Below are 27,980 nucleotides of genomic sequence, written 5' to 3' on the forward strand. Positions count from 1 at the left end.
AAATATCTTATTAATGATATTTGTCATTTGATGGTCCATGATCTATTATGGGCAATACATAATTTTGTAATTTATTTTCATTTAAAAATAATAACGGCCAACATTGTATTCAAGATATACTTTTAATTGCCAATATTTTTATGTATTTACAAAGAATATTCTGTAAAGTGTAAATAAATGTACAAGAGAGCAAAAAACAGAACAGAAAGAACACTCATGCATTTATACACTGAAGCCATAACAGCATCATAACGGCCTGGGAGTGTTCACGCAGTTCCCTAAGTGACTGAATTACACCCAGGAGATTCTCACTCAGCAATGTAAGCTGTTAGTGCTTTCAGATGTTTTGGGAAATGCATCCATTGCCCCATTCCAAGCGTAATTGGTATAATAAATGTCAGTTAAAGCTCCTTTAAGATTTCAAACTGCAAAACTCAAGTGAAACTACTTATGTAGAGACTCATATAAGACTCCTCTACTAGAAGGGGCTCCCAAAAGAAACACAGTGTGTTTACATTTACCATGGGTACATGGATACACATCATTCTCATAGGAAATAACGTTACTTCCCCCCTCCCCGGCCCCGGCTATACTAAATGTATCCTTTTTTTTAGTTTTTGAGATGGACTCTCCCTCTGTTGCCCAGTCTGGAGTGCAGTGGCATGATCTTGGCTCACTGCAACCTCCATCTCCTGGGCTCAAGCGATTCTCCTGCCTCAGCCTCCCAAGTAGCTGGGATTACAGGTGCCTGCCACCATGTCTGGCTAATTTTTGTATTTTTAGTACAAACAGGGTTTCTTCATGTTGGTCAGGCTGAACTCGAACTCCTGGCCTCAACTGCCTCAGCCTCCCAAAGTGCTGGGATTATAGGCATGAGATACCGTGCCTGGCCTCCATCACTGATTCTATGTATATACATGACTCCTTTTTTACTTTTACTTAGGAGGCTTAAAACACAATTATTCATTCAGTATTATTATAAAGCAGAGTCTTTGTTAACTTCTGAACTTGGCAAAAACATTTTTTATATTTTATCTACAGCTCATTAATTTAGGTATCAAAAACGTATTTTAGTTTAGGTAGCCCAAGCTGCCAATTGTTTGATATCATCATCCTCTTCTTCTGCCTTCCGGGAAGATGCTGGAACATAAAATAGATAAAAATTAGTAATTGGTGACATTCACACTTTCAGCATAGCAAACAGGTACGAATTACATATAAACATGTGTTCAATATGAAATCAAAAACATGTGCTGAAAAGAATGGGCCTGGCTATCATTTTAGGCAACTATCTGACCACATGTAGTTGAGCTGGGTAACAGACCTGCTCGGGATCGATGTGCAGTGGAGGGCATGCCTGGTTTTCTATTTGGCTGTGCTGGGAGAGAAGAGGAAGGCACATTTGGAAGGTGGATATTTGTCATCTTCTTATTTAATTCCTCCTGTTCCAATTCTTCAAGTTCTGCCATCAACTCATCCTGAACACAGGAGAAAGGAAGAATTATGGAGTTAACGTTTCAAGACATGGGTTTCCTCAAACACAATAACAAGAACATCTGCTACCCAATTGATATGTGAGAACCCAGTGAAATGGAATATTTATTTTAAAACTAAGTCTTTTTTGCAACACTGAGCAATGATTAAAAAATGAATATTCTGGGTTGTGCAAATTTGTTGTAGTTAATCTTCTAATACTTCAGTAAACAGCCATTCAAGTAATTTGTGCTAGCTGAATATATAACCTCCCCACAGTTTCTGGGAAACTTACACCTTGCCTGTCATCTTTCCAATGTGTTCTTTTCTACTGTTTAGAATCCACAAAATGTTAATTGGTGGAAATAAATGTTTTTCTTTGGGCTAATGCTATTGGAAATAAAACAACAGGCATAGCAAAACCATAACATACAGAAAGTAAAAAGAATTAAAAGTACTATGGTTCTTTTATCAAATCACCAAAGCCAATATAAATTATGCTGTGCATTTGGGTTAAGAAAAGTTCAATTCAAGATAGGTATACTGTATTTCTTTCTTTTAGCAATAGTCTGAGAGAGTCCGGTTTAATCTTAAACTATTCTCTGTCCCAAAAACTTTTGAGAGACAAGGCTAGTTTGAGACCTTAAAGATGTAAGTCAACTTATGCCAATTCTGAGATGACCCAGATAGTTCAGATCTCACTGGCTCCGTAAGTCCTCAAGTAGAGTCCAACCCCTCTCAGAGAGAGTTTGGGAGTCACAACTGAACTTGTCATTGATGGAATTATGAGGTTGTCACTATTAGAAATGACTTGGGACACCTTATATTCAACCGAGTAGATTTTTCTTTCATGGATGAATAACGAATGAGAGAATTCATTCATTCATTATTCAACAAATTTATTGAGCACTCACTCCTGGACAGGTTTTGAACTCAGTGCTGGGATGCAAAGTTGAATCAACACTCCCTATATTCAAGGAGCTTACACTCAAATGTCAGGGGAAGGCACATAAACAAATAATTATCCAATATTAAAGTGAGAGTAATAACACTGTGGGAAAAGAGAGAAGATATTTAAGCCAACCACAACATTTGAGTAAGTCAGTGGGTATCAGAATTGCAGCAAGCTAAAGATTGTCTGACCTCTATTAAATTTGCCTCATAAAAAGAAAATAAAATATGAAGGTGTAGAGCATTGGGCCGTATGAAATAGCACAGTCAATATAGTTGTGTGCTTGATGGATCTCCACAGGCTCTATGAATAAAATCACATCACAGTGAATACCCTGGTGTCCTATTTCTGCTCACAAAACAGTTAGGGACAAATACCATAAATATAGTAATGGCAGAACAAGCTATCCTATGCCAAATGTATGCCCAGAATTGCCAATAGTTCGTCATAATTATCAACAGCAGCAGAAACATATTAATGTTTTCTTTAGCAATACGATAACAACAGAGTAATCATCTCCTCCATCATTTTCATCCTTTAGGTACCAAACACTAATTTGACCATTGAGAAAAGAATTTTAGAACTTAAGATGTTTTGGAGATAATCCAGTGATCCAATAATCTTCATTATCATAGATAAGAAAACTAAGAGTCAGAAAAGTAAAAGGAACTTAAACAAAGTTTTTAACAAATGACAGAGCCCAGAGGTCCACATAAGCCCAGATTCCTTTCCACCATATCATAATGTACTCATTAGATGCTTACTAGTCTACATCAGGAGTTGGAAAACTTTTTCTGTAAAGGCCCAAATAGTAATATTGCAGGCTTTGCAGGCTGCATGTTTTCTTCTGCCCCATACTGTCCTTGTTGTCATTGTTTTCTACAACACTTTAAAATTGTGAAACCCATCCTGACCTTATGGGATATACAAAAACAGGTCATGGGAAGAATTTGGCCCGCAAGCCGTATTTTTGCCGACCCCTTGTCTACACCATTTTTAAAAGGTATTGATACCCCATTCTCATTTTTAGGGATTCCATGGAACCAGGTCTTACCTGCTAAATGCATTATTTTTAACATCACATAGATGCAGGAAGTTGGATTCTTTGCCATGCTAATCCAAGCTTTGGAAATGTTTCTACATGTGTACTAATCCTACTTGTGTGTGCTTTCAGCAGAACAACTGAAATTCACAGTGCAGACATCACCATTATAATTATAGTCTGTCTGTATTATTAGACTGATTAATCTAAATGGAATGTGTGTGTTAATAATGCCACTCCACATTTATTTGGTTTCATAGCCTGAGTAATAAACAGAGGCAGCCTAACCTCTAATTTAACAGCTACAGAGCATGATACGTCTGTTTCATGCAGAATGACAAAGTCTACTTTGTTTTGCCCAGATGTGCGAGCACTCAGTTCCTCGTAATGGGGCTGTTTAGGCTTCAACCATTAAAAGTCATCAACTTTACATAATCACATGCTGTTCTTTCCTTAATAGCTGAAAACTTAATTAGGTGGCTGTTTGCCAAACTATATTAATCTTTCCTTTAAATCAGAGCTACTAACACTTTATTTTTCTCTTAAGAGAAGTACCTTTCTTACAAATATCACTTGTTCTTTCAGTAGTAAGGGAACCTGCCCACTGTATATGACGGGAAGCTACTCTTTATAGCAGCCACAATCCTGCATTCTTCATATTGGGTTACGTACCTCATCAAAGTCATCACCAAAGCCAACCCGTTGAGAAAATGCTTCTGAGATTTCTTGGGCGATATCCTGTTGCTCTGTGATCTCTTGCATCAAATCATCTATTTTGTTCAGATCCCTGGGAAATCATATTTTGTTGAACATTTTAGAATTATAACTTATAATTATGAATGTAGATATAATCCTATATAAGAAATTCAATTCATTTAATATAAATTCTTAGTTATTTGAATAGGATAAATATTCCTGATGATATTTATAAACTTTAAAGATAGCTTATATTTAAAAAACTTAATAATCCATATATTATAAACATTAATACCTATTACATTTGGAACTCACTAAAAATAAAAGTATTTTATAACTATCAGTATTTATAGACCCATTTTGAAATTTTGTGTGGTAGGGCATATGACAAATTTAAATACGTGCTGCTGTGTGTCAACTCTGCAGGAAACACCGCCACAGACCACCAGGACCACTGTAACTAGATGAGCTTTGGCAGCTCTTAGGAGCCCCTATCTGACAGCAGCCCTTTGTTGAAGCTAAATTGCTGGGTATAGAGATCTATTTTCTGTTACGCTTAGCGGCTCTGAGATCCTGGCTCCCTGAGGGTTTTTGCATAGCGGTGATGCCCTGAGAGGTTACTAAAGAGAGCAGGATTAAACCTATACAGCCCTCAGAAGAATTAGCAACTGCAGCAAATAAATCTAGGTAGCCACCTGCTCAGGATGGACAGCCGCTTTGAAGACATTTTCCAACACCTGAGCTTCACTGGCTCCTAAACAACTGCCTAAGCATGTCGGTGTCTACATGCCAGGTTCTGGTATGTTTTTATAGTAGCTTGTCTCTGAATAATTCCTCCAACTCTGAAACCAGGCCAGACTGATTGGATATAAGAGAAGTGACAATGTCCCTCATTATTAAGTCGCCTAAATACCAAAAGTTTGATTCCCAGTGGAAGTAATTTTTTTGTGAGTTTCTCTGACTCTATAAGAGCTATTTTGACATATTTTCATGCAATAATCAAAAAGAATACTCTTACCTCCCTCTGACTATCCCTTATCTTTAACCCTTATTAGTCTATTTATACTGAATATAAAACAAATATATATTTTAAAAGGAATATGAAAAAATGTACGGCTCAACTTCGGGCCTGGGAACACATTTTTCTCAAATGTAATACAATGGTATGATGCTGCCAAGCTGCCTGGAGAGAAAGGCTGATTTTGTGACACATTTTAGTATCCAAAAGCAATAGAGAATTTTGACTCTGATAATGAATCTAACGTCTCCCTGAAGCTGTCAAAATGGAGGCTGATTGTTAATGAATCATTCAGAAAAGAAAATGTTAGCAAGGTTGTCTTCACTGCCCCCAGCCACCACCTTTTTCACCTTTTCCCACTCTACCGAAATTTGTCTACATCTCTTAGGCACTCATTGCTCTTGTGCATCCTTGCCCCAGGTTCCACTATCACGTCCAGTATCAGGAAAGGATCAGGTCCCAGGCATATTTCCCAGTGTGAATGTAAAGCAAATTGTGAATATTAATTATTGAGTGCTCACTTTGTGCCAGGAACTGTATATACTAAGTGCATTATATCTAGTATCTCATCGAATCTTACAATAACCACGAGGTAAGTAAGTACTATTATAATCTCTAATTTACACATAAGGAATAATAATTCCTTATTACACATAAGGAATAATAATTCCTTATTACACATAAGGAATAAAGTATAATAAATTGCCCAAGGGATAGTCAGCAGTTGACCTGGGATTATAGCCCAGAAAATTTGACCCCCAAATCCATGTTCATGACTATTCTTCTGTGTCAGTGGTTCTCAGACATTGGTTAGCATCAGAATCACATGGACCCAAACACTTTGCAAGTTCAAGTAGCCCAGGCATCTGTGTGCTCTTTATTTATTCTCCAGGTGATTCTGATTCCCTCCAAAGTTTGACAGCCACTATCCTATAAATCCAACACCCTCACACAGGTTGAAATCGAAGCCTTTTTTAAACTGTAGAATTAAAATATTTACAGGTACAGTTTCCAACAATCATAAAGTAACTGGGAAACATTAGAGGCAAAAATGAATGCCCTTTCTTTTTTCATGGTCTTTTTTGTTGTTGTTCCTATAACCTTTAATCTTTCTCTGAGACAGTATTTTACTCAACATGTCAAAGAGCCTCAAATGAGTAAACCCATTCCTGCCAAAATCATCATATGGTTCCAAAGGTTCTTCCCAACACTGAGGGAATTTATGATTCAGAGGGAGACCAGAGTCACTCACATGTTTTCATGAACTGATTTCATCGCTTTTGCTGCAAAGCCCATGTTCCTCAACACCTCAGTGTTGGTGTGTGAGTTCTCCAGGGCTTCTCTCTGGAACTCAATGGTAGAAAGTGTGCCATCAATCTGAGTGAGCTGTTTCTCGAACCTCTTCTTTCTCTTTAGTGCCTGTAATGCAGCTAAATAAGAGAGAAGCCACATTTATTAAGAAAGAGAAAGAGACACTAAATCAAGAGATGTTTGCTCAGCACCACTATGGACTTAGACCTGCTGATAACTAAGGACAATGAGTATACCAAAATAAACCTGAGAAATAAACAACTCATATTGTCCTCTCGATTACCTATACCAACTAGTACCATCTCCAACATTTTATTATTCTTTTCTTCCAAAGATCTGGCAAGTATAAGCAGATGGAGTCAGTTTTCCTATTCCAAAACATATGCCATAGAAATGTTTTGTCAATGTCAGATTTTAGAAAAGGTCATAATTAAAAATATGAGTAAAAATCATACAGTAGAAAAGTAAACTTTAGAAAACGTAAAGACCTTAATGGCAGTTGATTCTAGCCCCATATTCTTAAAGGCAAGTTCATTGAGACCAGGTAAGTGAAGCGACTTGCTTAAAGGCAGACAGTGGTAGCTGCAACAAGAACTTAGAATGCTGAGCTTTACGTCTTGGTCTGAAATGATTTTGAGATAGCTATTGAGGTTACATCTAACTGTGAGCTTCCATGAATTCAGCGATGCTAGAGTTGTATTCAAGGATTAGATGGCACAATGGTGAGAGAAAAAAGCAGGGCCTTCAGAGAAATGATAACCAAATAATCTTCCCATTAACATTTTAACAAGATAACCTAACTTGCCTCACTCTAAAACCACCAAACAAGTACAGCCCTCTTGGAAGGCAACCAAAAAAGGCCCTAAAATATCTGTTTTGAATAATGCATTTAGGGAGAGAGCAGGAAAAGAGCAGCAGCAGAATGTTAATATGAAAATAAGTGATAATTAAATGGAATTGGCAAAAGAACTCAAATGGTTTTATGGTTTCAAAGTAAAGCAGATAAGTTATCACAACAGAGATTTTGGAGAGAAATCTCTCTTCTGTTTTCGTCCGTTTCTTCTTGTAATTGCAACAAATTTGATTGATTCATTCCAGTGCTTTTTCTATGGTGCACAGAGACTCAGCCATTATACTTTCTTGGTGGATTTTATTGTAATCAAGTATTACTCTCTATCCCATTCATTCTTTTTTGCCTTGAATTCCATTTTGTTTTATATTGTTAATATGCCAGTTTTTTATTACAGTTTGTACTGAGATTGCAGGTGTGAGCCACCACACCCAGCCCTCCTTGTCTTTTTGATCTGTGTTCTGGGAGAATTCCTTGACTTTATTTTCAGATCACTAATTTAGTCTTCAGCTATATTCATTCTACTTTTTTACGCTTTTTAAAAAAATTATGTTTCTCACTTCTAAAAACTTGTTTTTTAGTTGCTCGTTTTTAAATGGCAGCCTATTCTTGTTTTATAGATGTAATTCCCTCTTTAATCTCCCTGCAAATCTCTGCAGCAAGCTTGAATTTCTCCCCAGAAAATGAGGTTTTCTTTTCTATTGCATCGTCAGGTTGCAAATTTTCCAAACTTTTATGCTCTGCTTCCTCTTGAACACTTTGCCACTTAGAAATTCCTCCACCAGATACTCTAAATCATCTCTCTCAAGTTCAAAATTCCACACATCTCTAGGGCAGGGGCAAGATGCCCCCAGTCTCTTTGCATAGCAATAGTGACCTTTACTCCAATATCCAACAAGTTCCTCATCTCCATCTGAGACCAACTCAGCCTGGACTTCATTGTCCATATCACTATCAGCATTTTGGTCAAAGCCATTCTACAAGTCTCTAGGAAGTTCCAAACTTTCCCACATTTTCATGTCTTCTTCTGAGCCCTCCAAACTGTTCCAACCTCTCCCTGTTACCCAGTTCCAAAGTCACTTCCACATTTTCAGGTATCTTTACAGCAGTGCCCTACTCCCTGTGGTACCAATTTACTGTATTAGCCTGTTCTCCCACTGCTATAAGGACATATCCGAGACTGACTAATTTATAAAGGAAAGAGGTTTAATGGACTCAGTTCTGCAGGGCTGGGGAGGTCTTGGGAAACTTACAATCATGGTGGAAGGGGAAGCAAACACATCTTTCTTCACATGAAGGCAGGAAGGAGAAGAATGAGAGCACAGCAAAGAGAGAAATCCCTTATTAAACCATCAGATCTTGTGAGAACTAACTTGCTATTGAGACAGGATGGGGGAATCACCCCCATGATTCAATTGTCTCAACCTGGTCCCTCCCATGACACTTGGAGATTATGGGAACTACAATTCAAGATGAGATTTGGGTAGGGACACAGCCAAACCATATCACAGAATTACAAAACACTGCTGAAAGAAATCAGAGATGCTACAAACAAATGGAAAAAATCCCATGTTCATGGATGGGAAGAATCAATATTGTTAAAAAACAGTTAACAGATTCAATACTATTCCTATTCAACTAACAACATCATTTTTCATAGAATTAGAAAACATATATACTAAAATGCATAGGGAATGAATTATGAGCCCAAATAGCCAAAGCAATGCTTAGGAAAAAGAACAAAGCTAAAGGTACCACACTACCTGACTTTAAACTATATTACAAGGCTATAGTACCCAAACAGCATGCTACTGGTACAGAAACAGACATATAGACAAATGGAACAGAATAGAGAACCCAGAATTAAAAACTACACACCTACAACCATTTGATATTTAACAAAACCAACAATAACAAGCAATGGGAAAAGAACTCCATAATCAATAAATGATACTGTGATAACTGGCTAGTCATTTGTGGAAGATTGAAACTGGACCCCTTCCTGTTATCACATACAAAAATCAACTCAAAATGAAATAAAGAGTTAAATATAAGACCTAAAACTATAAAAACCCAAGAAGAAAACCTAGGAAATACCATTCTGGACATATGCCTTGGCAAAAAGATTTCATGATAAAGTCTCAAAACCAATTGCAACAAAAACAAAAACAGACAAGTGGGGTCTAATTAAAGTTTCTGTATGGCAAAAGAAACCATCAATAGAGTAAGCAGAAGCCTACCGAATGGGAGAAAATATTAACAAACTATGCATCTGGCAAAGGTCTCATATACAGAATCTATAAGGAATTTAAACAATTCAACAGGCAATAAACAAGTAAGCTCATTTTAAAGTGGGCAAAGAACATGAACAGATTCTTCTCAAAAGAAGGCATACATGTGGCCAACAAGCATATTTAAAAAAAGTTCAGCATCACTAATCATTACAGAAATGTATATCAAATTAAAATGTAAATCAAAATCATGAGAGATACGATCTCACACCAGTCAGAGTGGCTATGATTAAAATGTCAAAAAATAACAGATGTTGGCAAGATCGTGGTGAAAACATAATGCTTATACAGACCTGGAGGAATATAAATCAGTTCTGCCCCTGTGGAAAGCAGTTGAGAAGTCTCTCAGAGAACTTAAAACAGAACTACCATTCAACCCAGCACTCCCATTATGGGTATATACCCAAAGGAGTATAAATCGCTCTACTAAAAGGACACATGCACCCTTATGTTCATCACAGCACTATTCACAATAGCAAAGACAAGGAATCAACCTAGATGCCCATCAACCATGAATTGGATAAATAAAATGTGGTATGTATATTCCATGGAATACTATGCAGCCATTAAAAATGAAATTATAGTCTTTGCAGCAACATGGATACAGCTGGAGGCCATTATCCTAAGTGAATTAATGCAGGGACAGAAAACCAAATACTGCACATTCTCACTTATAAGTGGGAGTGGTATCCATGGACACAATGATAAACACCAGAGCTTAATTGAGAGGGGAGGGTCAGAGGAGGATAAGGGTCAAAAAACTACCTATTGGGTACTATGATCACTACCTGGGTGACAAAATCATTTGTACACCAAACACCAACAATGTGGATTACCCATGTAACAAGCCTGCACATGTACCTACTGAACCTAAAATAAAAGTTGAAAAAAAAACAGGCTTACCACATTAAATCAGAGCTGTGTGACGGTTTTCTCCACCACACAGGGAGAATGACCAACTGACCTGTGGATCCATATCTGCTCGTGCATTTATCACACTATAGTAGAATTATTTCTGAAATCTATTCTACCTCACCTCTACTATGCCTAATTATAAGCCCTTGGAGAAAAGAGACAGCATCTTATTTACCTGTTTCCCCAGCACCTTGTCCAGTTCCTGGCACCTGACCAACAAAATACATAACAAAAACTAACATTTATGGAGCATTTGCCATATGTTAAATTGGTGATAAGGGCTTTATGTGCATTATGTGATTTATGACATCTAATTCTCACAAGAATCCCAAGAGTAGATATTGGCCATTTTACAGAAATAAAATGAATAGATATTAAGTGAATAAATCTGATAATTTTGCACATAGAACAAGGACAGCATGATATAATGGAAAGAGTGTAGCCTTTCAACACCAGAGTGTGAATCCCTCTTCCATGACTTCACAGATGTATGTTCTTGGGCAAGTCACATCCCTTCTTTGAGCTTTAGGTTGCTGTTCTGGAAATGGGGATTATATCAGGCTGGGTGATTATAAGAATTAGTGATAATTTATGGAAAACACTTTATGTAGTCCCTGTGAATGGTAGGGATGTAGCAACTAAATAAATAGTAGCAATTTATACAACATTCATAATTACTAAGCTTGCATTTTTTTTTGTTTTTTTTTTGTTTTTTTTTTTTTACACAGAGTCTCGCTCTGTCACGAGGCTGGAGTACAGTGGCGCGATCTTGGCTCACTGCAACCTCGGACTCCCGGGTTCACGCCATTCTCCTGCCTCAGCCTCCCGAGTAGCTGGGACTACAGGCATGTGCCACTATGCCCAGCTAATTTTTTGTATTTTTATTAGAGATAGGGTTTCACCATGTTGGCCAGGTTGGTCCGATCTCCTGACCTAGTGATCCACCTGCCTCGGCCTCCCAAACTGCTAGGATTACAGGTGTGAGCCACTGCACTCAGCCCTAAGCTTGCATATCTTATTTCTGAGACTACCGCATAACAAATTACCCATTTGTTTTACCATACCTCATCATAACAGAAACATAATATTACAAAACATTTCTACATTTCAATAGGTACAGCAAACAGTATTATTCAGCAAAGTATCCTATGAAGCTAAACTCCAAATATACATCCCTACCCAACGTACCCGGAAGTGGAATCTTCAGAGTGCATGTCCTCCCTATCTCATCAGGCTGGTTCAGTGTCTATACATATTTGGAACCGAATTGGTATCCATTGACCCTAAGGTATCACTCTTTTTTTTTTTTTTTTGAGCAACTTTTTTAAGTCCTCCATTTAAAAATATGTCATATTTCTTAGTAAAAATTAATTTTAGATAACTTTCTGAAAATCTAGAAAAGCAATTTGGTATAAAGGGTAGAGCTGTGAAGCTCTAGACCTACGCTTTAATTCTACCTAAACCACTTAGTACCTGTGTGTAATAATCGTGATGCATGACCTGAACTCATCTTAAGTGACGTTCCCTCACCTGCATGACAAGAACAGTAGTACCTAGAAGACAACAATAGAACATCATGCTCTAGGGTTGTTTACCTTCAAATCTGGGCTCCCTCATTCACATGTAAGGCTATGTGGCTTTACATAAGTTGCTTACTGAAAAATGGAGATATAACTCATTTAGTTGTTGAGAAGTGAATGAAATAGCATTCATAAAATGTTTCGTGCAGTGGCACATAGTGAGTGATTACTAAATGTTAGGGATCTTTATCAGCATCATTTCCTTTGTAGGTTGTCAGAACCACATGGTGGGACTCTCATGGTATGACACTGAACCTTACAATTGTTAGTCATTAGTAATAATAAGCTCTGGTTTAAACATAATTTTAAACACCTATGTTAGCATATGGTTTCTGCTTTTCAAAATATTTGGGAAATTTTTTAAAATTCACCAACACTTGGGATCTCAACTTACACTGTAACTCCCATGCCACACACTACGTATTGGCCCAACCAGAGTCCCAAACTCAGAATGAGCCAGGCAGATAATGAAATTAAGTGAAGCAGCTAGAAGGTCAGGGAAAAGGCCTTCTTTGTTTTTTTCTCCTATGAGAAAGAAAGAAAAAGAGAGAGCTGTTTCTCTTCTATAAAAATAAAAACTAGTGCAGTGGTGGCAATACAGAGCAACAGACACTGGCCTCAGTATAAAGGAGTCAAGAGGAAGAACTGGAGACCCCAGTGACCTGGGAGCATAAACCTGATCTAATGGAAGCAGCACTGCTGGGATTCAGTGCCAGGCTGCCTTGCAGATCTGTAGTCCCAGCCTACCACATGTGCAAAAGAAGCAAGAAATCTGATTTCCATGCGAAATTCCCCAATTTTTACATGCTATTTTACATTTTTCTAAATACCTGTGTGAATGAAACCAGTAACTTCTGCATGGCTGGATCAGGTCCTAGGATACCTGACGTTTACTATGATTCCTGCCTGGCACATTAAGTTTCTCCCAAACTTTAAGACAGGAGGCTTTTGTTTCAAATAGCCAAGAAGTGTATGTGAGTCTTTCAGTGAGCTGTTTCTTGTATGAAATGATGATGCCACTGATACATCATGAGCTTGACAGGTCTTAACCTTGTTCCCTAATAAACAACTTGGGAAAGAAGCAGCTGTATTTTTTCAAAGGCATGCAACAAATGCTGCAAATCAAGCATTGTTCCTGGTTTGGCCAAAAAGGACATTTTCAGAGCCATGAAATTTAACCTGTGTAGAAGGTGCAGTTCAATCTTCCAAACTCCTGTATGCGCTTTTAAGCAGCTGATGAGATCTGGACAACATTCTTTCTAAGACAAAGGAATCTACTGTATTCCTTTGTGCTAAGAAACAGCCAGGGGTTTTGTCTCCTTGCGTAACAGTGATAATATTCCTTCAGCAGTGGAGTTGCAGAACAATGTCTTTTATGTACTATTGCTAACAGGATATGTGAAGAGTTCTTACTGCAGCCCATTGGGGATTGGAACTAAAATGCAAAAATTACCCATTTGAACCAAAATTTAACTATTCCTATGCAACTCCACTATGCTGCCAAGGGAGGAAGGCTTTCAGTCATTTATGCCAAATAATTTAAACTAGCAGAAAAGAGTTTCAATTTCATTGCTCATGTAATGTATAGGGCATTTTGGTTTTAAAAGTCAACCTGTTCTTTATTCATTTGGGGTGCATAAATGTGCACATTGTTAATCTATTAGTCAGCACACAGGAAGAACCTTTTAGGAACCATCATATCCAGACAGACAAACCTGTTTTTGAAAGGTGAAACCGCATTATAATAGCTTTTTTCTGTCCCAGGAATGATCTCTAGAGAAGGGCTAAAAGATGAGGCTTTAAAGAGTAAGCCCAGATATGACAATGCTTAAGAGACATGTCACACATAATTGCTTATGTCAGTTTTTGCTTTTAACTGGGAAGGTTCGTGATTATGTTTTATTTGAGGAACTTTAGTGTAAGCCCTGTTCTTACTCATATACAAATCACCTCATTAATTAAACAATACCTTCTATTTATGGCACATTGTTTTGGTTTTCAAAAAGTGCAATCTGAATAAGCATCATCATAGACATTTCCCAAATGGAATAAAAACAAAATATATCTGCTCAATGTCACAGGTTAGATTGAAAATAACTGGGGAAATATTAGAAAATTTTAACACTCATTTGGCCAGAGACATCCCATTATGAATTTTACTGAACTTTTTTACTTTTAAAAAATACTCTTTATTCATTCATTTCAGTCACTTAACAAGTATGTATTAAAGATCTATGACATGCCTGGCACTGTGTTAGGCACTGGAATGACAAAGAAATAAGGCTACAGTCTCAGAGAGAGACAAAATATGAAATGGGCAATCACCTATTCATCATTCAGCAAGCATTTATTAAGCACCTACTATGCTATAGGCACAGTTCCTAGGGATAGTAACATGTGTAAGTTACATTCTTTACCTCAAGTAGTAGAGAAGATGTAGAGGAGAATAAGAAGAGATATGTACGAGGTGCAGTGGGTACACAGAGTAATTTACGGGCTCTCTCTGGAGGGTAAGGGAAGGCTTCACAGACATCACTGTAGCAATAACCTTGTTCAACAGGCCTTACTCGGTGAGCAGTTCTATTTACATTACCATTTCTTTTCATATATGGAAAGAAATATGGCTACATTTCTTCTGTGTAGATAAAGTCCCCAGTGACTGTCTATATGTATACTCAACACACTGATAAATAAAGAACATGAATGATGAAAAAGGTATTACACAATGGGTTCCTTCCATCCCCCAACCCTTTCTCCTACTACAAATCTCATACCAATGAAAAGCTTCTGTCTGAGATATATTAGAAATTAGGAACTATAAGCCTCAAAGATAGAGCACATCTTCGTTTTAAAGATTTGCACTCCTGCTTGCCACAGCAGCTGAATCTTATATGTAACCTCCATATTTTTGGAGGTCTCATCGATATTAAATGTCACATGGAGGGTAAATAGCAATCTAGAAGAAGACCAACACACAACAGTGATATATAGGATTATATGATGCTAAAGCAGATGCCTGAGAAAGCAGTAAAAAGGAATGAGATTGCAGAAAGTAAATAAGAGATATTCTAAGGGCATTTGGAAGTGCAATATTGCTATAAGCAAGCTAGTAACTTTGGACTGAATTTTATGTTTAAAAAAGGTGATTGATTAATATTATAAAGTATAAAAGAGGAGAAAAATAGGCTGGCAGATCAGTGCCCTCTCTCTTCTCCAGAGACATAGCAAATGGCCAAAGGAAATTAAGGTTATTTTCCAACAGAAATGATGCTCCTCATTCTAAAGAGCTTGAGGTTGTTTTTGAAGATGAGGCAATTCTTGCTACCAGGATATCATGCAAGAGAATATTAAAAAAGGTAAATCTGAGAAAGGAAGTTCATGATCTAAAAGTGCCTTGAGTTGTCAAAAAAGGAAGAAATGCTTGCATAAAAGACTTATTTTAAATACTCACTAAAATTCTTATCTCTTGTAGTTAATTGCTTCAGAAGTCAATTGCTGGGCGAGAGAAATTAACATATTTGACCAACATACCAATACATTAATTAAAATCTATTTGATATTCTTCGTAAAAATCCAATTAATTGTTTGTTACCAGTCAGAATATATAACTAATTGAATAAATGAGTTTTTTATTTGCTGCTAGTGTTATTAATAACCCCACAGATTGGTAAACTTTGTGGGCCTGTTATCATCTAGAATATTTTTTAAGTATAAATACGAAACCATATTTAACAGAAAAACTCAGAAGTAGCTGATTATGCTTAATTTTACAAAGTAATTATGCTTAATTTTACAAAGTAGATGTGTGTACCTACAGATGTAATTTATTACATATAATATATTATGTATATATTTAATGTGATTCGATTATCTACTTGTAAAAAAGTACTCCTTAGTCATATGATGCAGCAATATATCATAGTACTGTGCCTGTGGCTTGCAGATGCTCTACCACGTGAAGTTCGAGAACCAGCAAACTGTATTCCTTTAGCCCCTTTCAATTCTCACTGTCTGTGGTTCTATGACTATTCCTTTGAGCCCCTAACGTCAAAAAATCTTAAAAAAAATATAGCTCCTCAAGTTAACTGTATTTGAAATTCTTTAAGAATAGATTTACCTTGAAATTCATGATGAACTATACTATTCTTTAATGTTTTCAAATACAAGTTAACACCAACAAATCAATATAGTTTTCATAAATAAACATTTTCAAACTGCTCACAAAATGATAAAGCATAGGCTCTTACATATGGGGTCTTTGAAATACTTGCAAATTAGTTGACCATGATCACAATTTTTTTCTACAGTTAACACAGTAGAAGTTTTGAGTTACAATAATATCTTTGTTCAAGGCCGGGCGCGGTGGCTCACACTTGTAATCCCAGCACTTTGGGAGGCCGAGGTGGGCGGATCACGAGGTCAGGAGATCGAGACCATCCTGGCTAACACGGTGAAACCCCGTCTCTACTAAAAATACAAAAAATTAGCCAGGCGTGGTGGCGGGCGCCTGTATTCCCAGCTATTCGGAGAGGCTGAGGCAGGAGAATGGCGCAAACCCTAGAGGCGGAGCTTGCAGTGAGCCGAGATAGCGCCACTGCACTCCAGCCTGGGCGACAGAGCGAGACTCCGTCTCAAAAAAAAAAAAAATTTGTTCAAACTCCAAGGTTATATTTACTTTCACTTTATAGATATTAAATATATGGAAAGAAATGATAATATAAATAGCACTGCTAAGCGAGTAAGGCCTGTTAAACAACGTTACTGCTACAGCAAATAAGACGCACCCAGTATGACTATGTAGCATATAACACCATGTGATAGAGCCAAAAAGATTCACTAAGACTTCATATTTAAATAAAGAATAAAATGTCTAAAGTGCTTGTTAAATATTTAGTTGCATAACTTTATTTCTCTAAATTTCCATCTAGGCTAAACATACACATGCAAACTTTATTTCATTTAAGCTAGATAGTTTACATTGAATTTTAATTTTTAAATCAAGAATTTAACTTTTAATGCAAGGCTTCCCAACTGTTAACAGAGAATGACCTACTTTTCCTTGCCCGTAATTTTAAAATTACCTTTCTCGTTTGCTTGCTTTTGGGGGGCTTGTTTTGTTTTGCAAGTAGTGATTACAGTGTTGGTATTTTAAGTCACTAGATTAGTAGATTGGGGAAGAGATGATGGAGGTTGTGCAGAGCGATAGTAGTGGGGGCTTCTAGCTACCTGGAAATTCCTACAAATGAGAGATACCTGAAAAAAGGGTTTAGCAGTGGTTAAAAGAGCCATTGGTCTAGGTATAATAGCTCTTACTGCTTTAAACCGTGATCTTAGAAGCTTTGAACAGGGCCCTAATTCTTTCCAACAAGCAATTCCCTATCAGCACCAGTTGCTTGAAGTAAAGAATCAAAATGTCTAGTACAGGAAAAGTCAATTATTCAAAGAGTGGCATACTGTATGTTTCATACTTAATTCAGACTTTTGTTTGTTTGTTTTAATTTTGTTTTTTCTTCTGCAAACTTTTAAACTGTGTATTTGTTAAAACTCCTATCAAATGATAAGCAGAGAAGGTAGGAGAAACTAAAATTACCAGTATGCATGAAAAGTATGAAACTAGTTAAGTTTACTAAAGCAGATTGAGAATGTGACATTTAAAAATAAATCAACAATATCATCTGTATATTTTAAGTTCTGTGATAATTTTATTCCTTAAAAGTACAAATAGATTCACATGTACTTAGGCATAGTACAAAAAATGAATGTCAAAATAGATCCTTCTTACCCATTCCAAAGCTGACCCCCAAAGCCAAACCTTATAATTTTTTTTAACCGAGTATTAGATCCCTTGTCTTATTTATCACTGGTTAGAGTATCCAGTACTTTTCTCTTATATTAAAAAATCACCTGAAATAAGTGGTCCTAAGTACTGAGAAATAAACCAGTAGTACTAAGCACATCTGTACGTAAGCTCACAGTACTCTCTTGCCATAATTCCTTGAAACTGTGTAAATCCTATGACTTTGTCAAATCATGATGTTAGTAATACCTTTTTTAACTTATTCTACCTTATTTTGGTTGACTCAATAAACTGCAAAATAGTATAAATGAACGGAATTATATTATTTGCTTAATGTAAATATTTCCCCCAATGTGGTGCCTTTCATCCTTGTGGAATTTAAATGAATAATAATAAATGTTTAAATATTTACAATACTGCTCCAAATTCATGAAAAAAAAACCAGACGTAATGTTATATAACATAAGAAACAGTAGCAATTGCTCTTCTAGAAGTTGCTACAATCCATCAGCAAACTGTGTCACACACACTAAAAGCAAAATTCTAGAACAAAAATACTCCAGTTTCTGAGGAGTTAAAAGATGATGATTACTCTAAGCCAATATGAGTTCACAGCTATGAAAAATACCAGAATAATTTCATAGGCTTCTTTTCTTTTGGTTGCTGGATACTGACTCAAGGAAAAACTGTAGCTCATCCACTAGCCTCCAAGCATTACACACTTCAAAATCACCCAGTCTTTGAGTACCAAGATCCTGAACCTTATTCCAGATCCCTTGAAACAGAATCTCCTGGTGTGGCATTTTTAAAAAGCTCTCCAGAGAATCTGATGAAGGTAACACACTATCAGTTCAGAAGCCAGCATTTGTGAACCCCAGGTGTGTAAATATAGTTCAGTTTTAGGAATATTATTCACAAGGAATATTGAGGGCATTGCTGAATAAAAGAGAAAAAGCTGGAGAAATAAGATGATAAGGACTAGAAATGTGGGTCAGGAGTATTTATAGCTAGATGAACATCTGAATTCATTGAGTGTTGATCTGTCAAACTGGGATTATGCCTTAGCTCCGGGGGTTCCCAAACCCCGGTTCATGTCCTGTTAGGAACTGGGCTGCAAAGCAGGAGATGAGTGGCAGGCCATTAAGCCTTACCGCCTGAACTCCATCTCCTGTCATATCAGCAGCGGCATTACATTCTCATAGGAGCGAGAACCCTATTGTGAACTGCGCATGTGAGGATCTAGGCTGTGCACTTCTTATGATAATCCAGTACCTGATGATCTGAGGTGGAACAGTTTAATTTCAAAACCATTCCCCCTACGCCCCCCAAACAGCCATGGAAAAATTGTCTTCCATGAAACTGGTCCCTGGTGCCAAAAGGGTTGGGGACTGCTGCCTCAGCAGATGAAACACGGTTGCTATCATGCAAAGGCCATCCTGAAATGAAGTCTCTAGTAGCATGCCAAGGTTCTGTCCTTGATTCTGTCTTATTCAATATTTTAACAATTTCAACAACAACAATAGAGGCTGCAGATCAAATTTGTGGCTAATTTAACTCAAAGAAACAGCTTGCATATAAGACAATAAAATTGGAATTAAAATCTTAATTCTAAAACAACTGAAAATAAGAGGATATTTAATAGAAATAAACGTCAAATACTAAATGCAGCTGAACATATTGATTTCCACGGGAGTGTGGGGAGTAATTTGGCTGGGAGTTTTAACTCTTTCCACATCCAATGGGAAAAAAGCAAGTGAAATGGGTATCTGAAAAATCATATTCAAATTGAGACTGTATTAACAGAACAAAATAAATAACAAGCCCAGGCCACTCTGTGCTGGCCAGTAACTAAGGGTGCAAGTGCAGCGTTAGTCTATATTGGATCCTTGCAACGGCTCAGAGAAGAGAGGGAGGTAGTGGGGAAGCTCAAAGTTTAAAACAACGACTTAAGTGAAGAGGGTTCCCAGGGCTAGGTGCCCATGTCTCAGGTTTCCCCACTGTGGGGTGAAAGCCCAAGTGGAGCGTCTGGTAAGGGAGGGAAATTAGGGATGAAGGTTGAGGGGAGGATCATGTTTCCATTGATCTGTCTTTTCCAGGAGAGGGGTAGTTGACTGGGGAGTAAGATCTGGCCTAGGTATTTGTTGTTAATGCCCCGGGGATAAGTTTTTTGTTCCACCCCCACCCCCACCCCCCAGGCCTTAAAATACTGAGTATGGTACAAAACAATCAGAAAATCAAAGGCACACAAAGCAATGCATTTTAATGACTGATTCTAATTTGAATACTGGATAACTCTGAGACACGGTGAAAACCATGTTTACTAAAAATTAAAAAAAAAAAAAGCTGGGCTTGGTGGTGCCCACCTGTAGTCCCAGCTACTCAGGAGGGTGAGGCAGGAGAATCACTTGAACCCGGGAGGCAGAGGTTGCAGTGAGCCAAGATCACGCCACTGTACTCCAGCCTGGTGATGGAGCAAGACTCTGTCTCAAAAAAAAACAAAAAAAAAAAAAAAAAAAGAAAAGAAAAAGAAAAAAAGAGTAAGCAGAGGGAAAGATGGATAGATATTTCATCCAATTATCTGAGTGATGATAGAGGAAGGGAGAAACAATACGAATGGGTGAAGAAGAAAATAGAATAAATAGAGAGTAATCCCTTCCAGTTTATCAGCTCATTGAATAATACTTCCTAGATTCTCAAAGTGGGGAGCAGTCATTGAGTTACTTGTTCAAAGTCCAGATTTCTGGACCCTATAATTAACCTACTAAATTAGAATCTTTAGTGAATATTTATGAGTGAAATATACAGAAGGAATTCTGATGCAGGTGATCTGAGTAGACCATTTTGAGAGACTGTCTTAAGAATAGAGGTTACTAGGTAAGTTATATCTCCCAGGGGAACTTCCATCAAGCTCTTGCAGTCTATGGCTGTGTCGTTTTACCTGAGCCATGGTTTTGCTATCACTAGTTTGACATTCAACTAGCTGAATCTCTTTACACAGATGTCCTTCTGATCTGCAGTGTCTGAGGACTGCAGAATTGAGCTCTATGACAACTATGATGAAAAGCAAAATTAAGAGACCGAGGAGGTTCTTCCCACTGAGCTAAGAGTGGAATTGTGCACACTCCTTCTCTCCGAAGAAGATCAAGTCCACATCATGATTCTGAAAGCAAATTCATCCTTACCAATACAGTCCAGGCTTCAAAGTGAGAGAGCTTATTCAATAGAGGACTCTCTGTCCCTGAGACCCACTTCACCAAACGGACACCTGATGAAGAGATAGAACAGCCTCTGAACCCAATTTTCACTGGAATCGTGTGTAATGATACTGAGTAGGGGTTTTGGCCAAATTTGCTTTCTCTCCATCTCAACCCTTAATCCTCATCAGCCCACAGATAACCCCACACTAGATCCACTCATTTTCACATATTTACATATTTGGAGTTGCTGCTAAGCCTGGGATAAGGCAAGCAACAGAGCTAGGAGTAGGATGAGGGGGAAAAGAGGAATGTAGGGTGCAAACTGCAAGGAAGCACTCACTCTCAAGGTCACACAATTGTGTCCTAGGCATCTCACCTGCCTCATCCTTGACCTGCCCCTAGTGAGAAAAACTCAGCACAGTAAGGAGTCACTGAGGAGGGTGAAAAAGGTAGGCAAGGAACAGGAGACTTGAAGAATTGATTGCTGTCATAAAATATGTGAAAGGCCTTCAGAGAACAGATGAAGTAGATTTATTTGACGGTATTCCAGAAGACCAAATTTGGCCAAAAACTGGGCCAAGTACAGCTTTTAAAAATGTAATTAGTTTGTACCAAGAGCTAATGTTTATAAAGCACTGCACTAAATGCTTTACCCAATAATGTCATTCATCCCCACAACTCTGAGGATTTATGTCATCGTTGCCATTATGCAGATAAGGAAACAGGATGAGGCAAGTCAAATTATTGGTCTAAGGTCATTGAGCTACTAAGTGGCCAGGCAGGGATGGAAATCAAACGTAGGACTTTATTTGGCTGTCCGCTTTGAAGCCCAGGCTCTTAACTACAACACCAAGATACTTTCTATTAAATGTGCAAAAAAATGGATTGGGATATTATATTTAAGCAAAAAATAAATAAATAAATGAAGCTGGAATAGTGACCTGTAAGGTGTATATTGCCAGATCAGTGTAGCAGGAGAGTTCTGCAGTGTGCTGAGATATTGGTACCTTTTAGCTCCCAAGGCCGGAAGCACTGGGATAGGAACAGATCTTGTTTTTCCACCTCCTTAACATTCCTATGGGTTTAGGCTTCCCATCCTTAATCCTGGCCCACAGGTCAGAATCAGGTGAGGGCACTTTAAAAAAAACAGATGCCTGATCCCCACTCCAGTCGATTATATCAGAATAAATGGGGGTGGGCCCCATGCATCCAGGTGACTTTAAGATACAGTGCTCAGAAGAAGTAGAACAAAAAATTAAATGATATATAAAAAGTTTGCTTTTCCACAAAGTAGATTACCACCTATAAAGCAAGAGTTACAGCATAGTAATCTAAATAAACTGCATTCAAGAATCTCTGGCCTCCTAAAGTTTTTAACCAAATTATAACTCAAGCTCCAACTGTTACTCTTTTGGATCAATAGAGCCTTGGATAGCAACTGTTGCAAAATCAATTTATTCATGTTTACTCAAGTTCTTTTTGCTGGATGATGATGGTGACTGCCAAATAAATTTGAAGGGAGAAGAATTAGCTACCCCTGTACTACCTTGCTGTGATGTTGTAATGAAAGCAAGTTTCAGACTAAATTCTGCATATACATTATTAAACAAACATACACTGGCAAGCATAAAAAATAATTTGCCAACCTGTCCCATGAGCTCAATGAAGTCCCAACTCCAGGTACTTTGAGGTGCTCCAATTCACCCTGCATGAAAGGCTCACTGAGGAAGACAGCAACATTCCCTGGCAGGTGCTGTGCCCTATTAGAGGTGCACACCATCAGAAACCCACCTAAACTAAGGACTGGACACTGCACTGATTTGAAATCTAGTTTCAGGCACCATTCTAGTGTTAAGTTAATTACACATCTAGTAGATTCACCCTGTTCATACAGGGGGTGGGTGGGGAGGGTACTGGAAGTGTCTCTAAACTGTTGTAGCAATCCACATATTTAGAATATGTAGAATTTCACCAATGAGGCCAGGCCCAGTGGCTCTTGTCAGCACTTTGGGAGGACGAGACAGGAGAATTGCTTGAGCCCAGGAGTTTGAGACCAGCCTGGGCAACACAGGGAGACCTCACCTATACAAAAAAAAAAATTAAATAGCTGGGTGTGGTAGTGCGTGCCTGTGGTGCTAGCTACTCAGGAAGCTGAAGTGGAAGGATCACTTGGGTCTTGGAGGTCAAGGCTGCAGTGAGCCCTGATCACACCACTGCAATCCAGCCTAAGTGACAAAGCGAGACTGTCTCAAAAAAATTCACCAGTGAGATTCCGTTTCTAACATTTATTTATTTATCTGTTTATTTATTTATTGAGACATAGTCTGACTCTGTGGCCCAGGCTGGAGTGCAATGGCGCAATCTCTGCTCACTGCAACCTCCACCTCCCAGGTTCAAGCAATTATTTTGCCTCAGCCTCCCAAGTAGCTGGGATTACAGACACGCACCAACACATCTGGCTAATTTTGTACTTTTAGTAGAGATGGGGTTTCACCATGTTGGCCAGCCTGGTCTCAAACTCCCGACCTCAAGTAATCTGCCCACCTCAGCCCCCCAGAGTGCCGAGATTACAGGAATGAGCCACCATGTCCTGCCCCATTTCTAACATTTATTATGCTAATTAAAAGTTTTTCATTTTACCAGTAAAACTCATTTTGACATTTAGAATGCTGTCAAAGCTTCTGTTGTTGTAGAGAAATTGATGTTTGAAGAATGTGAAGTGGCTAGGAGTGTGGCCTTTTCTGGTATAATGCTACCTGGCCATTCAGAGAATATATTAGCTGACCAACCATCTCTAATAATAAAACTTCAATTGCACATAAATTATGTCACCCTGATTATCATATAAATTACAGCCATTCTAGCAACGGCATTGTGCCACACAGAGGCCATTTAGTAGTAAGTATATCAGGTTTTATTTTACTATTTTATATCACTTGGTGGCTAACAGAAGACAGTTAACTGTGTATATGAAGTTATGAAGTATATGAAGTTATCTGGTTTATTTAGAAGGTTCTGATATTGAGCGTGTTACCAATGCATGAGCCTAAGATTGAATTCTTTCCATAGCTTAGATTACAGATGACCTCATGCTAACCAGCCTCTTCTTACTCCCAGAGTCACTCTAGAAGCTCTGGGAGTTTCTAGACACTAACATCAGTGAAGCTTCCAAGGACAGAGTTAATGACTTTTCTATTAAAAATTAGGGCTAGGCGCAGTGGCTCACACCTGTAATCCCAGCACTTTGGGAGACTGAGGCAGGAGGTTCACTTGAGGTCCAGAGTTTGAGGCTAGCTCGGCCAACATGGTGAAACCCCGTCTCTACTAAAAATACAAAAATTAGCTGGGTGTGGTGGTGCATGCCCGTAATCCCAGCTACTCAGGAAGCTGAGGCAGGAGAATCACTTGAACCCAGGAGGTGGAAGCTGCAGTGACCTGAGATCCTGCCACTGTACTCCAGCCTGGGCGACAGAGTAAGATCCTGTCTCAAAAAAAAAAAAAAGAAAAGTTATTTGCCATTCATACTTGCATCTATAACTTTCTTGATTTAAGGAAGTTAGATTGGTAGTCTTAATTAGCACTGTCTTTAAATTTTTTGTCTTTATTCATAAAGTCAAATTGAGATCGATTTTTTGTGCATTGCCAATTGAAGAGTACTTCTGAAAAAAATCAATAAAACCCACATTATTTTGCACTCTGTCTTTGAAAGCAAATTTACATTTTTACCACTTCCTAGAAGGAAATGGTCAATTTTTCAGATTTTTAAAACCAAAGTCAGCCGGGCGCGGTGGCTCACACTTGTAATCCTAGCCCTTTGGGAGGCCAAGGCGGTGGATCACCTGAGGTCGGGAGTTCGAGACCAGTCTCACCAACATGGAGAAAACCCGTCTCTATTAAAAATATAAAATTAGCTGGGTGTGGTGGCACATGCCTGTAATCCCAGCGACTCGGGAGGCTGAGGCAGGAGAATCTCTTGAACCTGGGGGGCAGAGGTTGCGGTGAGCCGAGATCGCACCATTGCACTCCAGCCTGGGCAACAAGAGTGAAACTCTGTCTCAAAACAACAACCACCACCACCAATATTTGCTGAGCAACCATGGTAGACAAAGCTATACACAGATCCAAATAGATGGCAAAGGGAAGAAAACCCTTGACAGACACTAAGCAAATGTCAGAGTGTGTATCAAACTGAAGAGGAAGGGCCAAGTAACAAAATGACCAACAACATTTTTAGCAAGCCATAATGACATGGTCTTTCTTTAGAAATTGCCATTGAATAACTTCCCAGAATATTTTCAGACACAAAGTAAAAGTAGAAATCAGTACTTACCTCTAAAACAGGCTATAATATGGACAAAAGTTATACGCAATAAAACAGCCTTTTTATTGTTGGTAGTAAGTGGGCATAAATGCAGCTGACACACTTTTACGGAAAGAGGCAGAGTTCTCAAGGTCATCTCCTTGAGACATCATTCCTTTCCTGCATTAAACAATGGCAGCATCCTGTAGAGTGAGCCAAATCTTCCCAAGGCTTCATTATGACTAAAGAAGCCCAACTTGAGGATGCAAATGTTTGGATTTGGTGGTAAGCAGAGTCCTATATTGCCACTTCCTTTTCTGGGTCTGCCATTAACCTGGTGTTACAAGAGCAAATCACTTCAACTTCTCACTGAGTTTTCATCTGTGCCACAGGTGCTGTTTAGAGGTATTCCTATAGAAGGAGCTGTATACTGAGGAAATCAATTAACTCTGGCAAAGAACAGGTGTTCAAGGTGCAACAGGAACACCAAGAAAGAATCATTACTGACTCAAAGTCTCTTGTGTGTGTCGAAAGTCAGTGATAGGAAATTTAATAATTAATTCCTCTACCTTTTTTTTTTAAGACTTCAACTGCCGAACATCCAGCTAAAGCTTTCCACAGCTGAGGAGCAAGGTAAACCACAACTTACTAGAATATCCTTTTCTGAAGATTTACGTGCAAGTTAAAATGTGTAATTTAATATGCAAACATACAGCAGAAAACTTCATGGTTAGTGTTGGAGTCAGCAAGGCTGGCCTGGAAAAAGCTGAACCAGGAGCAAAATTTACAGGGGTGCAAAAACACTCAGTAATCAAGACAAATAATATTTTAATGCAATATTTTTAAAATTCAAAATTAATACTAAAAAATCCACGATGAACAAATCATCACATTATAAAAAATAATTTTAAATAAAGAAGTGCTGTACATAACAATATAAGAGCTAGAGGCAAATGAAAAAAATCAATACCAATCCTATCTTTATTTAAAATTTTGATATTTTCTTCATCATTTCTTTTTTGGCATTGGTTCTGAATCCTTTAGGTATTGTATTAAAGCATTGTTCATCTTGATTACTGAGATTTTTAGCGGCCCCTTACATTTTGCCATCAGTGCCAGCGTCTAGCTCAACTCACTCCAGTCAGTGCCCTAAGTCAGTACCAGTTCCTAGAAAAGACTGCAGGAGCAAACCTGGCCACCTGGGGACCTCAGTGGTGTGGGCCGATTGTCCTCAAGGGAAAGGCTAGAGGTAGATGGGCTCCCGCCTGTGGGCCAGACCCCAGCCTACCTCGCTTATTCTGCGTGCCGTGCTTCTTGGCCAGGGCGATTTCTCTCTGGATTCGATTTTCCAGGTACTCTTGTTTCTTGCCCAGCATCTCCTCAGTCTCCCGAAGTCGGACCAGGGCCTCCTGGGGACTGGGAGCGGCTCGGCTCTTAGAAGAGCCGCCCCCTTTAAAGAACTTGCCCAACTTGCTCATTGCTGTGGAGTTGGGAGGGAGAGCGATCCCGGGGGCCTCTCGGGAGCTCCCCGGGGCCGCGCCGAGGGGACAGGTGAGCAAGGCAGTCCTCTCGGGGACCCAGACCGGAAAGGCGACGCTCCTGGGAATCAACAAGTCGTCCTGGACAGGTGACACACACTCCAGGGCATTTCCTGGCTGCCAGTTCGGCCCCGCCCCGCGGCACAGCGGCTGGGCGGGGAGGGCACCGCTGGGACGTCGGCTGGCCGGCGCCACCCGGCCCCCTGGGAGTTGAGCGAGAGCAGAGAAAAGTTGAAAAGACCGACAAAGACTGTGGGAAGTTGGCTTTTATCCACACTAGGGACGGTCCCAGGAACGAGGAACTAGTTTGTGAATGGCTCAAAGAAAAGCAAACCGATGTCCAGGGGTCTTGTGCAGGACCTGAAAGTGTAAGTGCGCAAGACTGGATATGCAAAATGCTTTATTCCATGGGTGTCTTTTGTGTGTGAGTGAGCATAGCGTTCCTGTATTCAGGCCTCTGTTCTTGTGAATAAGAATATTCAGATCTTTTCCTCTAAGTGTATGTCATGTAGATATGAGTGTGTGGACACAACGGCTTGCAGGATATTTGTCTGCCACTAGGATGCAGGTGTGTGGGGGCAAGCTAGGAGCAGCTGCTCCTACTGGTCTTGTTTCTGCATTTGGTAGTCCGGGCAGGTTGATGGGTGCCTGGATGCTAGTTGGCACAGAGTAGATTCTAGATCATCTTTACAGGACTTGAAGTGGGTGAAAGATGGTGGCCATCTCTTTTCCTAATGTCAGGACTTCTGGAGTGTGTCGGTGGTTGGATTCAATTCTATAACTAGGAATCTGAAGTTTTCTGAATGATCATCAATGTATCAAAGACCTTAAATGGGGCTGCCCCTTGTGTTTGGCTCTATGTCAAATGCTATTACATAGATACCTAAGTAACAAAAAGTAGAGAATATCCTGGAGAAGAGAAACATTCTTTTGTTCAGGCTCACTATATCAGCCCATCTATTAGATCTGCTGGCAAAGAATTTAGTGAGATGAAAGGACAGCCATATGTAATGCTTATAG

At 38.8% G+C, this 27,980-nt stretch overlaps 1 protein-coding gene across 1 annotated transcript; it reads right to left on the bottom strand.

The window, feature by feature from the left end:
• Nucleotides 1-106: 106 nt before the first annotated feature.
• On the bottom strand, nucleotides 107-27,073 carry CHMP4C (charged multivesicular body protein 4C). Its single transcript, XM_003269499.3, has 5 exons — nucleotides 26,711-27,073; nucleotides 6,434-6,611; nucleotides 4,140-4,254; nucleotides 1,325-1,478; nucleotides 107-1,140 (listed from the first exon to the last, which is right to left on the bottom strand). The coding sequence occupies exons 1-5, from the start codon at nucleotides 26,898-26,900 to the stop codon at nucleotides 1,076-1,078; spliced, it is 702 nt and encodes a 233-aa protein (XP_003269547.2). The 5' UTR covers nucleotides 26,901-27,073; the 3' UTR covers nucleotides 107-1,075.
• Nucleotides 27,074-27,980: the final 907 nt, after the last annotated feature.

This window comes from Nomascus leucogenys, chromosome 16 (genome assembly GCF_006542625.1).
Source record: "Nomascus leucogenys isolate Asia chromosome 16, Asia_NLE_v1, whole genome shotgun sequence".
Classification (NCBI taxonomy): domain Eukaryota; kingdom Metazoa; phylum Chordata; class Mammalia; order Primates; family Hylobatidae; genus Nomascus; species Nomascus leucogenys.